This window comes from Cryptotermes secundus, unplaced genomic scaffold (genome assembly GCF_002891405.2).
Source record: "Cryptotermes secundus unplaced genomic scaffold, Csec_1.0 scaffold526, whole genome shotgun sequence".
Taxonomy (NCBI): Eukaryota; Metazoa; Arthropoda; class Insecta; order Blattodea; family Kalotermitidae; genus Cryptotermes; species Cryptotermes secundus.
In genome coordinates, this window is record NW_019721013.1 from 388,188 (window position 1) to 401,466 (window position 13,279).

Below are 13,279 nucleotides of genomic sequence, written 5' to 3' on the forward strand. Positions count from 1 at the left end.
CATTAGGAGCAACTATTGGATTGAATTAATGAATCTGAATATAGAAATTAGAATTTTAATAGTTCTAATGTGTTTTGAAGTATATATTATATGGAGATATGGGAGTTAAATATGATGATATTATTATAAACATAATGGGTCGGTCATACGTGTGTAATTTTGTGACTGTATTTGATTTAGTTAATACAGGTATATATATGAAATGGTGTAAATACAAGTTTTATAATAAGTTATTTTTTAAGTATGTCTATTAACTGAAATCTTATTAAATTATCTTTTTTTTCCTTGACACTACAGCCCCAGTGGGCCTAGGCCTACCTCCATGAAGTTTCCGTTCACTTCGGTTTTTCTAGATCTTACACAATCGGTAGGAATCCTTGGACGGGTGATCAGCTTGTCGCTAGGCCTCTACCTGTACACAAACACAGAAAAACGCACAAAAGCATCCATGCCCTGAGTGGGATTTGAACCCACGATCCTGTTTTCCAAGCGAGCGAAGATAGTACATGCCTTAGACCGCTTGGCTGCCGTGACCGGCATTAAATTGTTTTATCTTATAATATTATTTATGTTTATAGATTGATGTAAGTGACTCTGTTCGATTGACTTGTGCAATTTTGTATATGCATGTTGATGTATCTGTATTCAAAAGGACCATTTCCACATCCTGGTTTGATAACCTGTATGGATATATATGGAAAATAAAATGAAATTAAGTTAAACTACCAGTTTTTCACTTCTGGTTTGTCCATCATGTGCTGAAATTTTCGGATAAGAATGAGACCTTTGCATAAAGGAGTCGTTGCTTATTTTAGAGTATCATCACGGCATCGGAATGGACAGTCAAGTAAGCCAGTTACTGACAAATAAAAGTTTCAATTTTATTGCATAACTAGACATCTGGCCTGGTCTGACAGAATATGGAGAGAGAGACTCAGCTCTTCTGCCTCTCTTCTAATGAAGAGTTTGAAGTTCTTACAGTGGTGATTAGAAATAAGTCTATCTTCTTAGGTATAATGCTAGAAAAGTTAGAATAAGTCTTTTAAAGCAGAATGTTGAATTCATTATTGAGTAAATGGTATCTTTGTCATTGTGCTTTATTAATTAAATACGACACCATGAAGTCATATGGACCAGTGGAGGGGATGGCAATTAAGGTGAATGCATTCTTAGTACTTTATCTGGGGGGACAGAGCCCCCAGTGCCAATTGGATAGGAGGCCAAGTGGGCCCCATAGCCATTCTAGACACTGTGGAGCAGAGAAAAATTCCTATCCTTTACCATGAAAAGAAAACCAGCCATCCAGACTGCAACCTGTCACTGTGCTGACTGAACTATCCCAGTTCCTACGTAGTTAGGTTGTAAAAGCATTACGTAAGGAAAATGAAGGCAAAAACAAGGGGAAAGGTTAATTATAATGAAGATTGGAGTGGGAATGAAAACGTAAGCAGTTGCACTTTGATTGCATTTCAATGTTTAATTTTCTAAACAATAGAAAACAGAACTTTAAAAGAGATAGTTCTAAATAAAAAACTTGCATGTTTGAAATACATTTATGATTCACAAAATTAAACCATTAAATGCTGGTGGAACTCCAACTTATTTATCCCTGATTTAATGTTTTCCCACATGCAAGGTTCAATTTCAATGGTCTCAAATGCTAATTTTCCCCACTGAAGATTTTCCTCAGCTTAGTTTTATAAATCCACTAGATTGTCATAGAAAACTTAAATGTGTGTCTGTGTGTATATATGCATGTGTGTGTCCACCAATTGCTCAGTTATGGTTTCGTGAGTTTATCTCTCACTGCTTCAATGAACTCACCTTGCTTAAACAAAAAAAATTGTCATTGCTGGCTTCAAACAATTACCTGATTTAGCGATCAGAACATTACATGTCTCTGGTTATTACTTTCATATAATTTTATGCTTTAAAATAAAGAACACTACAGAAACATGGTCTCTGTCTTGGCTTGACCTGAAATAAAATGTTTCCACCCTATCTCTTTCTGTCAGTTAATTTGTTAAAGAAAGGAAAGCATGACTTCATATTAGCTAACTTCTAGCTTGAGAAACTAAAATTTCTATTCATATTTGATAACATATACATTTAATGACATTTCCTTCAAATAATGTTTAACTGCAGATCTACAATTTTAAACTTACAGCTTCAATTTCAATTGCTCTTTGCAAATATTTTGGAATACAGAAACTCCTTTAAATAATAGTAAATGCCTTAAGAAGTTCAGGAGTTTTCTACATCCTTTTGCGCTCTCATGTCAGACAAGCAATGAGATGAAAACAAAATGAGGGAGTGCCTTCCAACTTCTGGATTAGCCAAAACAATTTTAACAGACATAATTTGTTCACTTTTGTATCAGTAAGACTGGACATACTTGTAAGACACACAATAAAATATCGTGTATGATTTACATATGAATGTAACAGTATGACAAAATAAACATACATTTTCTGATTAAATTTACTGATTGATATTAATTAACTACTACTCTTAGCAGTAATATGAGATCAAAAGTACCCCACTTTTTTGTTGCATTTGTACCAGCTAATTCTCCTGCTGCATCTCCATCAGCTGACGGCAGATATAACTTGTACCATCTAAATAACAGAATCATGTCTCCTTTAACAATGATGTTTCCTCATCATAAAACAAGGTTGAAAATGGATCACAAAACTTAAATTAAACACTAACTTTCTTACATTTACTATATACCAGTATGAATCACTTCACATAGTATGTACACTACTTTATAAATCCATAATGGCCTTACAGGAATATTTTGCTTGACACTGACCATTGCTCAGGATATGCGTAACATGTTGTGGAAACAGGATCCGTTTCTGTTACCAGGCATAACGCTCTTACACAAAATGTCATTATATTCAATATTTCCTAAACAAAGGATGATGTGCAGCACAACATTCAACCATTATTACAAACCTCCAGAAAAGCATCCACTATTGCAATCTACCAGATGCATTGTTTAGCTAGATTTTTCTCGGACTGAGTAGTCATATGGCTGAGAATTCAAATGTGAGAGGTAGGACTGAGCTGGGTATTCCATATAATGCTGAATGTATGGAAGTATGTAGCATGGACAGGGTAGGAGAAAAGGAGGAAATAATGAGGGTTGTGGTGGTAGTGGGGTTTGTGGAGGCAGGTAAGGGCACTTCCATACTGGCTGATTGTGCTGCTGGTAGTATGGTTGGTATAACCCTTGGCATGGGTAATTCAAACTATTGGAATTTAAATTTATGTTGGTAACAGCTGTTGAAATTTCTTCATTGAGACAATTAATAGAAAGTACAGAGTTGCTTTCATTCTGATCTTGTATAACCGGAAGAACATGTTCTGTGCTGTGACCATTGTTGTTCCAGTCCTCTGCAGCTGGTAGGGAAGCTGTCTGGACACAGTCCACGGAGGGTGAGGCACTGCGCTCAGGGCAGGGTCGCTTTCTGTGTGAAGCTGAAACTTCATTCATTACATTTGTTAATTCACTTCTGCACTGCAATTATACTGGACATGGTCTTGAGGTATGTTTAGTATGCATTCAACCTCATTAGAATCTGAGTAAGGGGAAGAACAGACACACAGCATCACTAGTGTGTCTGAAATGGAAACTTACAAAAGTGAACCAATTTCTGTCTGTCTGTCTGTCTGTCTGTCTATCAGCTGTTATGTGACAATTTGAAAAATTCTTAACAGATTTCACAAAATTTGGTTCTGACTGTTTTTATTAAAATTTGTCAAGGAATTTAAATTTTGCTTCTGGGTGTATGACTCAGGAAATTTAAATTAATCACCTAGAAGCATAATATCAGGGAACGCCTATAACAAATCAAAACCTGATTCGGGAGGAAATTAAGCGGAGACTGAACTCAGATCATTCAATCCAGAGCCTTTTGTCTTCTCGTCTGCTGTCTAAAAATATAAAAATTAGAATATACAAAATAATAATTTTGCCTGTGGTTTTATATGGGTGTGAAACTTGGTCTCTGACATTAATGGAGGAACATAGGCAGAGGGTGTTTGAGAACAGGGTGTGGAGGAGAATATTAGGACCGAAGAGAGATGGAGTGACAGGAGGTTGGAGAAAACTTAATAATGAGGAGTTTCATAACTTGTACTCTACTTCAAGTATAATTAGAAGAACTTTGTCAAGAAGGATGACATGGGCACGGCATGTAGCACGAATGGGGGAGAGGGGAAGTGCATATATGATACTGGTGGGAAATCTGGAAGGAAGGAGACCACTGGGAAGACCAGGGCATTGGTGAGTGAACAATATTAAAATGGATCTCAGAGAGATAGGATGGCGTGGTATGGATTGGATTGATCTGGCTCAGGATAGGACCGCTGGAGGGCTCTTGTGAACATGGTAAGGAACCTTTGGGTTCCACAAAATGCTGGAAAGTTTTTGAGCAGCTGCACAATTGGCAGCTTCACAAGAAGGGCTGGACAGTAACAACAAATGCTTTATGAGAAGACCTATATACATTTCTGTATGTATCTTGAGGGTAAGTAAAAGTAAAGCTAGCCCAGTAACAGGCCATGCAAGCCCATAGGGTTGTGAGACGTTGAGGGTCCCACATTATCTAGACAATCGGCTCAAAAATGGTGGCAAGGTTGTCAGCCTTACACGCCGGCTGTGCTTTACTCCCCAGGAAAATTATTTATTTAATTTCTGGTACTCATTTCTGTTAGAGGCTGAGTGAACCCCAGGGCCATAGTGCAGCTGGAAGGATTAGGTCAACTGAAAAAATTCAATGACCTCATCAGTATTTGAACCCGTGACCTTCCAACTTGTAGCATAAATCGCTAACTATTTATGAAAGCAAAACTTGTTTTGAACGGAGTTAGCAGAAATGAGCAAAGCACACTTTTTGTGCCCAATGCAAATCTTCCTTGAGTTTGAAATTTTTGAGCTAATTAAACAAAGGAACTGGAAGCATTACGCTGTGGGTATATTTCCAAAACTGTTCAAATCCTCTTATGACCGATGTCTCCATGGTTGTCAGTGAAAATGTGTTTAAAACCAAAAACCAACCACTTATGTCTAAACACAGCCTTTTACATAGGCATTGGCGACCAGGAAAAAGTAAATGTGATGGTGCAGCATGGCTTGAAGATGAAGCGGGAAGTGGAGGAAAAGCTGCATGCATTCTTAACTCTGGAACTAGATGGAAGTAAAGGTATCCATTTTGTTTTAAGTTCAGAAAGCGAACTGAAGATCTGAGTGCTGCTTCATGCAATGATAGGCAAGTCTGATGGTTCAGTGAACTGACCCAGCTCAGATAAACTCACCTGTTTCATTCTGTTTCCGCTTGACAAAGGAAAGGCCATTTTCTCTGAATCCCTTTGCAAATGGGTTGTTGTCAATCTTCAATGCAGTAACTTGTTCATTCTAAAATTAGAGAACAGGTCAACCTGTCTGGTAATTNTGTAACTAGTAATGAGATGAAAGATATTATTAAATCTCTTAAAAATAATAATTCCTATGGTTATGATGAAATACCTATGAAAATATAAAGTATGCCTTTTATAATGTCGCCTCTTATTTATATATGTAATAGGTCCCTCTCTACAGGCATATTTCCATCACAGTTGAAATACTCACAAGTGCATCCGATATACAAAAAGGCGAAAGGTCTGAAATATCAAATTATAGGCCAATTTCTGTACTTACATCATTTTCCAAAATTTTTGAAAAAGTAATTTTTAATAGACTTCACACACACACACATATCCAATAATAACATCTTGACTGTTGAGCAGTATGGATTCAGGAAAAATAGCTCTATGGAAATTTAATTTAATTTAATTTAATTAATAATATGTTGCAGGCACTTTATGATAAAAAATTGGTTGGTGGAATCTCTTGTGACCTGACCAAGGCATTTGATAGCATAAATCATGAATTATTACTGAAGAAGCTGGATTTTTATGGTGTACAAGGAACATTTTTTAAATTGACTGCCTCTTATTTAAATAATAGATACCAAAGAGTAGTAATAAGAGATAAATCATCTATTAAATGCTTCTTAGTCTGAAAACAATTTAGATTGGGAGTTCCTCAAGGATCGATTCTGGGACCACTGTTTTTTTGTTGTTGTTGTATATTAATGACTTACCAGCTGTAATAAGTGATATATCAAAACCTACTCTATTTGCGGATGATATTAACTTAATTCACTTCAGATTTTATGCAGCTTAAAAAATCTCAATACTGTTCTTGGTAAGATAATAGGCTGGTTTCAAGCTAATTCATTGACTTTGAACTTATTATATGTATTTTAAAATGAAAATGAGTCTAATCGATAATTCTCCAATAAAGTATGAGTATATGAACAAAAATAAATAGCACTCACTACACAGATCTTTTATGTGTGACTCTTGACTCGACATTATCTTGGCAAGAGCATATAAATAAAGTGATTTCTAAATTAAATTCTGCTTGTTTTGTTATTAGATCTCGTAAATTGTTTTTAACTATAGAAGACTCACAAACTGTATATTTTGCTTATGTTCATTCTATTACCATGTATGGTGTTGCCTTTTGGGGAAATGCGACTAATAGTAAAATGTTTTTATAGTACAAAAAAGAATTATGAGAAGCATTATGAATGTGAAACCTAAAATATCTTGTCAGGGACTTTTCAGACACCTAAATATACTGCTCTTTTATTCACAATATATGTTTTCTTTATTGTTATTGGTAGTAAAGATTGTACACCAATTTGTAATTAATAATGAAATACATACTATAAATACACAACAAAGTACTAATTTACACATACCATCAGTAAATTTGACCAAATGCAAAAATGGTGCCTATTCTGTGGGTATAGAAATTTTCAATCATTTACCGCATGACATAAGGGAACTGTTATATGATGTTAAAAATTTCAAATTAGTTACTAAAAACTCTTTCTTAAAGGAATCCTTTTATTCAGTAAAAAATACCTTGAATGGTCAGAATAATGATGGATCATATATAGTGTAATTGTTCCTTATATTATCTATTTACAGCTGTGTTATTCTTTTGTATATTATTTTTGTGTTATTATGTTTTAGTGTATTATATGAAATATTGTTGTGACTGACACAAATAGTGTCCTTGATTACACAGTGTTATTTATTGACAAGGTTGTGTGTTATAACTGTTATTATTGTACTCAATTTTAATAATGGACTACTTCTATATTTGTGGTGACTTCTTATCACCTGTATGGAATACCTGAAGTATCGATCAAATAAATAAATCATTACATTTCCTCACAGAATAAACTGCTTATATCATAATTTCTACTATCTCAGTATTGCATACAAATTTTATTTCATTAATATTCATTAAAAAGGTTGTCAAATAGGTATAGCAGGTTGTTATATTATTGCAGCCTCTAAAACTGTTCACATAGCAGCAAGACTATGAGAGTAGTAATCCTTAAATTTACTCCAGTTCCCTCAATTGGATAATATGTAATTACTGATTCATACAGTCACACATAAATGTTGCTAGTCACTCTCTAAGTCTTAGTGAATAAATTTGATTTGATTCATTCTGGTCCATCACACTAGTAATATTATGAAAGAGTTAAATAGTTCCGCCCAGTGTGACTGGTTAAGATTTTTTTTTTTTAATTATTTATGCCCTTACGTGTTTCGGTCTTCAGAGACCATCTTCAGAGGGACACCTTTGCATCAATACAGTTAGAAGCCACTATTACAGTGCATGTTCTAAAGAACCCTCTTCTCGAGAACAACAAGGTGGCACACATTTGGCCCCCATGAAAAAGAAATCATAAGATGGACGACACGAACCAGCTTGATTTACGAATTCCAATAGAATCTTAACAAACTAACTATAAATATTTTAATGTATTGGAACAGCCGCTGTATTTGTAAAGACTTTAGATTTTACACCCAATTGTATAATATTTATATTGTATGTATATGTTTTAACTTTTAGAACATGTACTGTAATAGTGGCTTCTAACTGTATTGATGTAAAGGTGTCCTTCTGAAGATGGTCTCTGAAGATCGAAACATGTAAGGGCATGAATAACTGAAATAGGAGAAAAAAATCTTAACCAGTTACACTGGATGGAGCTATTTAACTTTTTCATAAACTAAGCAAATAGTCACTCTTTGTGTCTTCCATCATAGAATCCTCAAATGAAAAAGGAGTAACATACTGTATGTGAAGCATAACAAGTACACTGGACATGAATTCCCAAAATGTACATAAAATTCAGAACAAATTGTTGCTTGGTCCATAATTTGAAGTTCTTCAATTCAAGAGATTTCATAAGCACAGCAAAATGTTACCTGATATGCTGTAACCGCAATAAACTCAGTCTCTGGAAACGTGAATGTGGCTGTAGGACTCCATGACAGGGCCATAATATCCGATGTCTTGATCACATGGATACGGGGCACATATTTGTGCATTGATGTCAGAACCACCTGCAGAAGCAAACAACACCACTATATACAATTTAAACTGTTGCTGGCATTTAGTGTTACATCAGGCTAATTTAGTAGCTCATGCACCTGGAATGTGGAAAATGTTACAAGGATCTGACAAATGTGCTACAGCCACAGTTCTTTATAACAGGTACAGTGTAAGGTAAATAAGATCTAAAAGTTTGTGACGATGGTACGAGTACATTGGTACAAATATTATGTCTCTGGATATTATCCATTCTGCCTCCATTTTCAGGTAAAACCTACTCAGTTGGGCCCAATCAATAGACACTATAGGGACTAGCTCTATCGATTGGGCCCAACTGAGTAGGTTTTACCTGAAGATGGAGAGAGAATCTAGTCTCCAAAACACTGTGTTTTGAAAAATAAACACGACTGTTTTTAGATAGAGACAAAACGATGGATAATGTCCAAAGATATGAATGAATGAATGAATGAATGAATGTATAAGGGGTGGGCCTTCTTGGTCCTTGCACCGCGACCACAGTGATCTATTGTGCCTCCCCTTCTGATTATGCCATCAGCAATCCTGCGCTTCGAATGAAGTGCAGGATTTTGTACGTGGTGTGTCGAAATAGTCACTTGGTTCCATAAAATATTGACCCAACTGACATAATCTTAAATAAGCTAAGGCCTCACATTCACACAGGATATGTGTGGCTGTTTCATTTTCTTCTTGACACTTGTCACAAGTTGGACTATCACTTAGTCCCAGTTTGAAGAGGTGTCCTTTAAGGTGACAGTGTCCTGTAAATAGTCCTACTACCCATTGTAGCTGGTTCCTGTTTAACTTCAACAGTTCCTTCGCTTTTTTAGTAGAGGGTCCTCATATGAGTTCCTTTGCTTGCCTGAGTCCAGTCAAGGATCCCCAGTATTTCTTGTGATTCATATTTGTCCGGTCCCTGAATGCCTTTCTGGTAACTCCTGTAGAGATGCCACAGACTGGTTCAGGTCCTATGAATGGATGTTCAGCTCCAATCTTGGCCAATTGGTCTGCTATTTCATTACCAGCAATATCCTCATGCCCCGGTACCCATATCAGTTGTATGTACCCTGTTATGTTTGGCCAGTTCCATGAGAGTTTGGTGGCAATCCCAGACCAATTTTGAGTTGATCTGGTGTTTGTCAAGTGCTTTAAGTGCAGCTTGGCTGTCAGATAGAATGTAGCTGTTCCTATTTCTGTAGTACCTATCTAGATTCTCCATAATACATGCCTTAATGGCATGTATTTCTGCCTGGAATACTGTCGTGTACTGCCCAGGGCAGAAACTAAGTTTCCGCCTCGTGCCATGGCAGTACACACCAGCTCCAGTGCCCTTATTTATCTTGGAACCATCTGTATACCAGATCAGTCCCCCTTTTCTATCGGGCTGAAACCCATCTTCCCATTCACTCCTGTCAGGAAATCTGACTGTGAAGTGTTTTCATATACATGTCTCAGTATCATTTTGTCAGACCCCATGTGTAATATGGGTTCTTTTTTCATGTTCTTAGTTATGTTTGCATGTCCGAAACCATCAGATCTAGGTTTCCATTGATCACTGCACTGGAGATGGTAGATTTCTGCCCTGGCCTCTGCCTCCAACTGTAGATGCAGTGAGGGGAGTCCAAGGAGTGTCTCCAGTGCAGCTGTTGGAAGTGTTCGAATTGTTCCTGTGATACCCAAGCAAGCTAACCTTTGCAATTCGCTAAGTTCTGCCTTGCTTGTCTTGAGCTTAACTCTGGGTCACCATACTGTGGCGCCGTATGTAATTCTGGGTCTTAGAACCGCAGCATATATCCAATGCACAACGTGCGGCTGCAGTCCTCAAGTTTTACCAAACATGCTTCTGCATGTCCAAAAAGCTTTATAGGCTTTATTGATGACCTTGTCCAGTTGATTTTTCCATGTCAGTCCCTTGTCTAATACTAGACCAAGGCACTTGACACTGCTGGAGAGCCAGACCGTCTTATTGAAGAGGGTCAGTTTCTTAAGGTCTTCCTGCTAAACGGTATAATTACCATCTTATTAGGATTGATGGAAAGGCTTGTTCTTTCACACCATTATTGGACCATGTACACAGCTGTTTGAAGACGCTCTGATACAGTCGAAAGAAATTTTCCGTTTATGAGGATTGCTATGTCATCAGCATAACCTACTGTATAATACCCATCATCATTAAGTCCTCACAGGAGATCATCAACGACCAGGCTCCACAGCAGAGGTGAGAGCACACCCCCCTGCAGACACCCCATAGACGTGGATGCCCCCAGGGTCTCTCCTGATAGTGTGGCAGCTATGGTTCTGCTTTCCAGCATAGCATTAATCCGCCTGCATATTGCAGGGTCTATGCCATGCTTTCCAGCAGCCTGTCTGATTATATCAAATGAGGTTCTATCAAAAGCTCCCTCTATGTCAAGGAATGCTCCTAAGGCAATATCCTTGTGTTCAATTGCACTTTCTATGCGTGTTACCACATTGTGTAGTGCACTTTCAGTAGATTTATGTTTGGTAGGCATGTTGGTTACGGTGTAGAGGATATGTCCTCAATGCCCCATCCCTGCTATGCCTATCCCCTATTTTCTCCATTGTTTTCAACAGGAAATATGACAGGCTGATAGGACGATAAGCCTTAGCCTCGGTGTAATTTAGTTTCCCGGGTTTTGGGATAAATGTCACCTTAACTTGCCTCCATGCCATGGGGATAAAACCATATGCAATGCAGGCTCTATATATGCGACATAGGTGTGGAACTAAGAGTTCTGCCCCTTGCTGCAAAAGTGCTGGTACAATTCCATCTGTTCCCCTGACTTAAATGGTCTAAAGGCATTCAGTGCCCACTTGATTTTTGATTGGTTAATTTTGACTCTGGCCAGGTTCCGGTCTACCCTGTTCGTTTTGCTTTGGCAAGTGCCCAGGTTTTTCTGACCCTATCCATCGTATAGTTTATCAATCAATTTTGAATCATAAAAGTGAACCCTGAATAATTCATTCAGTGTCTCCCTTCCTGTTTGAGTATACTGCCCATGTCTAAAGATATAGTTGTACACTGTAAGGTGAACTGACACAATTTTGGACATCTTCCATTGTCTCAGTTGGATTCTAGAAACCCATCATTTCTGAAGCTGGCTGTACTCCTTACATCAGACAAAAGCATGAAATCTGTTCTTCTAGTATTAGAGAGTTTCTGAACAAAATCAAAATTTTGCAAAAACTGGATCTGCCTCTGTTCTCAGGTGAAAGGGTGCACAGACACCTAATTATCTGGGTCCATCAGAAAGAGTTAATCACCTATCACTAGCCTAGTCTTGTGCCCTTAACAGAGTATGCGCCCCTCCCCACCATTTATCCTGATGACAGAAACAGATGCAATTTGTGAAATGTTGTGTTCTTTTTTAATAGTAGATTGTGGGGTTTTGTTGTTACTCCAATGACAACCCATGTCTTCGGAAAGTTTTTAGTTCCTGAAAAGGACCATTGGCTGCTGGGATGTTCAGCCAGTGAAGTAGTGCTACATATGTCGGTAGAAAGAGATGTTGGTTGCGGCGGCTGAGGCAGTGGCCTGGTCGCAGTGCAGCCGTTGCCGGGAGTTGCCTGGTTGCTGGAAGACGTCTGCTTGCGGAGCGCGGTCGCAGGAGTGGAGAGGCGGTAGCTATGCCAGTTTCCAGTGAGTCGGGCATGACTGCCGGCGAGTCCAGGCAGCGGAGTTGCCCAGTGAGTCGGGTGTGACCGCCTGACAGCCGAGGCAGTCGTGCCTGGCGCAGCAAAGTGACGATGCCTCCGAAGACCGAGGGCTGGCGACGAAGTGTGCTGTTTGTAGACTGCTTGAAGACTGCAGACTGAAGCTGCTCCTTTTTATATAAAGCGTGATGGAGGAGCGAAAATTTGCTGAGCGCTGATTGGCTAGTGCATGTAATGACTAGACAGTGAGTGCAGTATAAATGTGAGCGTTGGAAGCAATTTGATTGGTTAGCGCGCGTGATTGTGAAAAGTGAGCGCTGTAGAAATAGCATGATAGTATGTGGGATGTTCCCAGGATGTGTGAGCGCTGGAATATAGACAGGAGGAGGTGAGATATCGAGACACGATTGGATAGAGGATTCGGACAGGTTGAGTGAGTGGAGTTGAGGAGTTAGATTCGGAGTTAGTGTGCTGTTGTATACGTCAGAGCGGATTGGATTCGATGCGGAATCGGGATCGAGTGGTGGATTTGAGATTGTCTGTTTGACAGGACAGGACTGATTCACGCTCAAGGAGAGTATAATGGAGTTCTATTGCTGGTAGCTCTGAAATTTTCAGTCTTGTTGTTAAAATTATCAGATTTTGCTTGAGGCCTGTGTCGTGTCGTGTCGTGCCGTGCCAGACATGGCGGGCGCCTCGGTGCCTGGCTANAACCCAGACGAAGCCCTCCCAAGAGGAAGACTTCAAAGAGGTCCGAAGGCGGAAACGGCAGAGCACAACCGAGTCTGCCCCCACTTCAAAGAAGGCAGCGGCTGCCACAGGCAACATCCAAACCAAAGAGGTGCCTACCCGCAACTACTTTGCTCCTCTCAGGGTGACGAGAATGGACATCGACACTCCTGGTGACGGAGCCACTGCGCTGGAGGAGGGAGCCACTACTCTGGAGGTGGATTCATCAGGTAGAGCAGGCAGGCCACCCCCAATAATTATAACGACCACAGTGAACCTCATTCACTTACAAAAGCAACTTAAAAATGTGGTCAGTGGTGACTTTGAGTTCCGTAATACCAAAAGCGGGACCAGAGTCATCACCAAAAGTATGGCGGATTT

At 38.8% G+C, this 13,279-nt stretch overlaps 1 protein-coding gene across 1 annotated transcript in view; it reads right to left on the reverse strand.

Annotated features, from left to right (window-relative positions):
- Window positions 1-572: 572 nt before the first annotated feature.
- LOC111875261 (T-box-containing protein TBX6L) overlaps window positions 573-13,279 on the reverse strand; it is a 36,632-nt gene continuing 23,925 nt past the window's right edge. The window contains exons 4-6 of the mRNA XM_023871345.2: window positions 8,350-8,487; window positions 5,326-5,425; window positions 573-3,492 (exon numbers count right to left, since the gene is read on the reverse strand). Of these exons, the coding sequence (XP_023727113.1) occupies window positions 3,005-3,492; window positions 5,326-5,425; window positions 8,350-8,487 (726 nt within the window). The 3' untranslated portion in view covers window positions 573-3,004. The remainder of the gene's footprint in view (window positions 3,493-5,325; window positions 5,426-8,349; window positions 8,488-13,279) is intronic.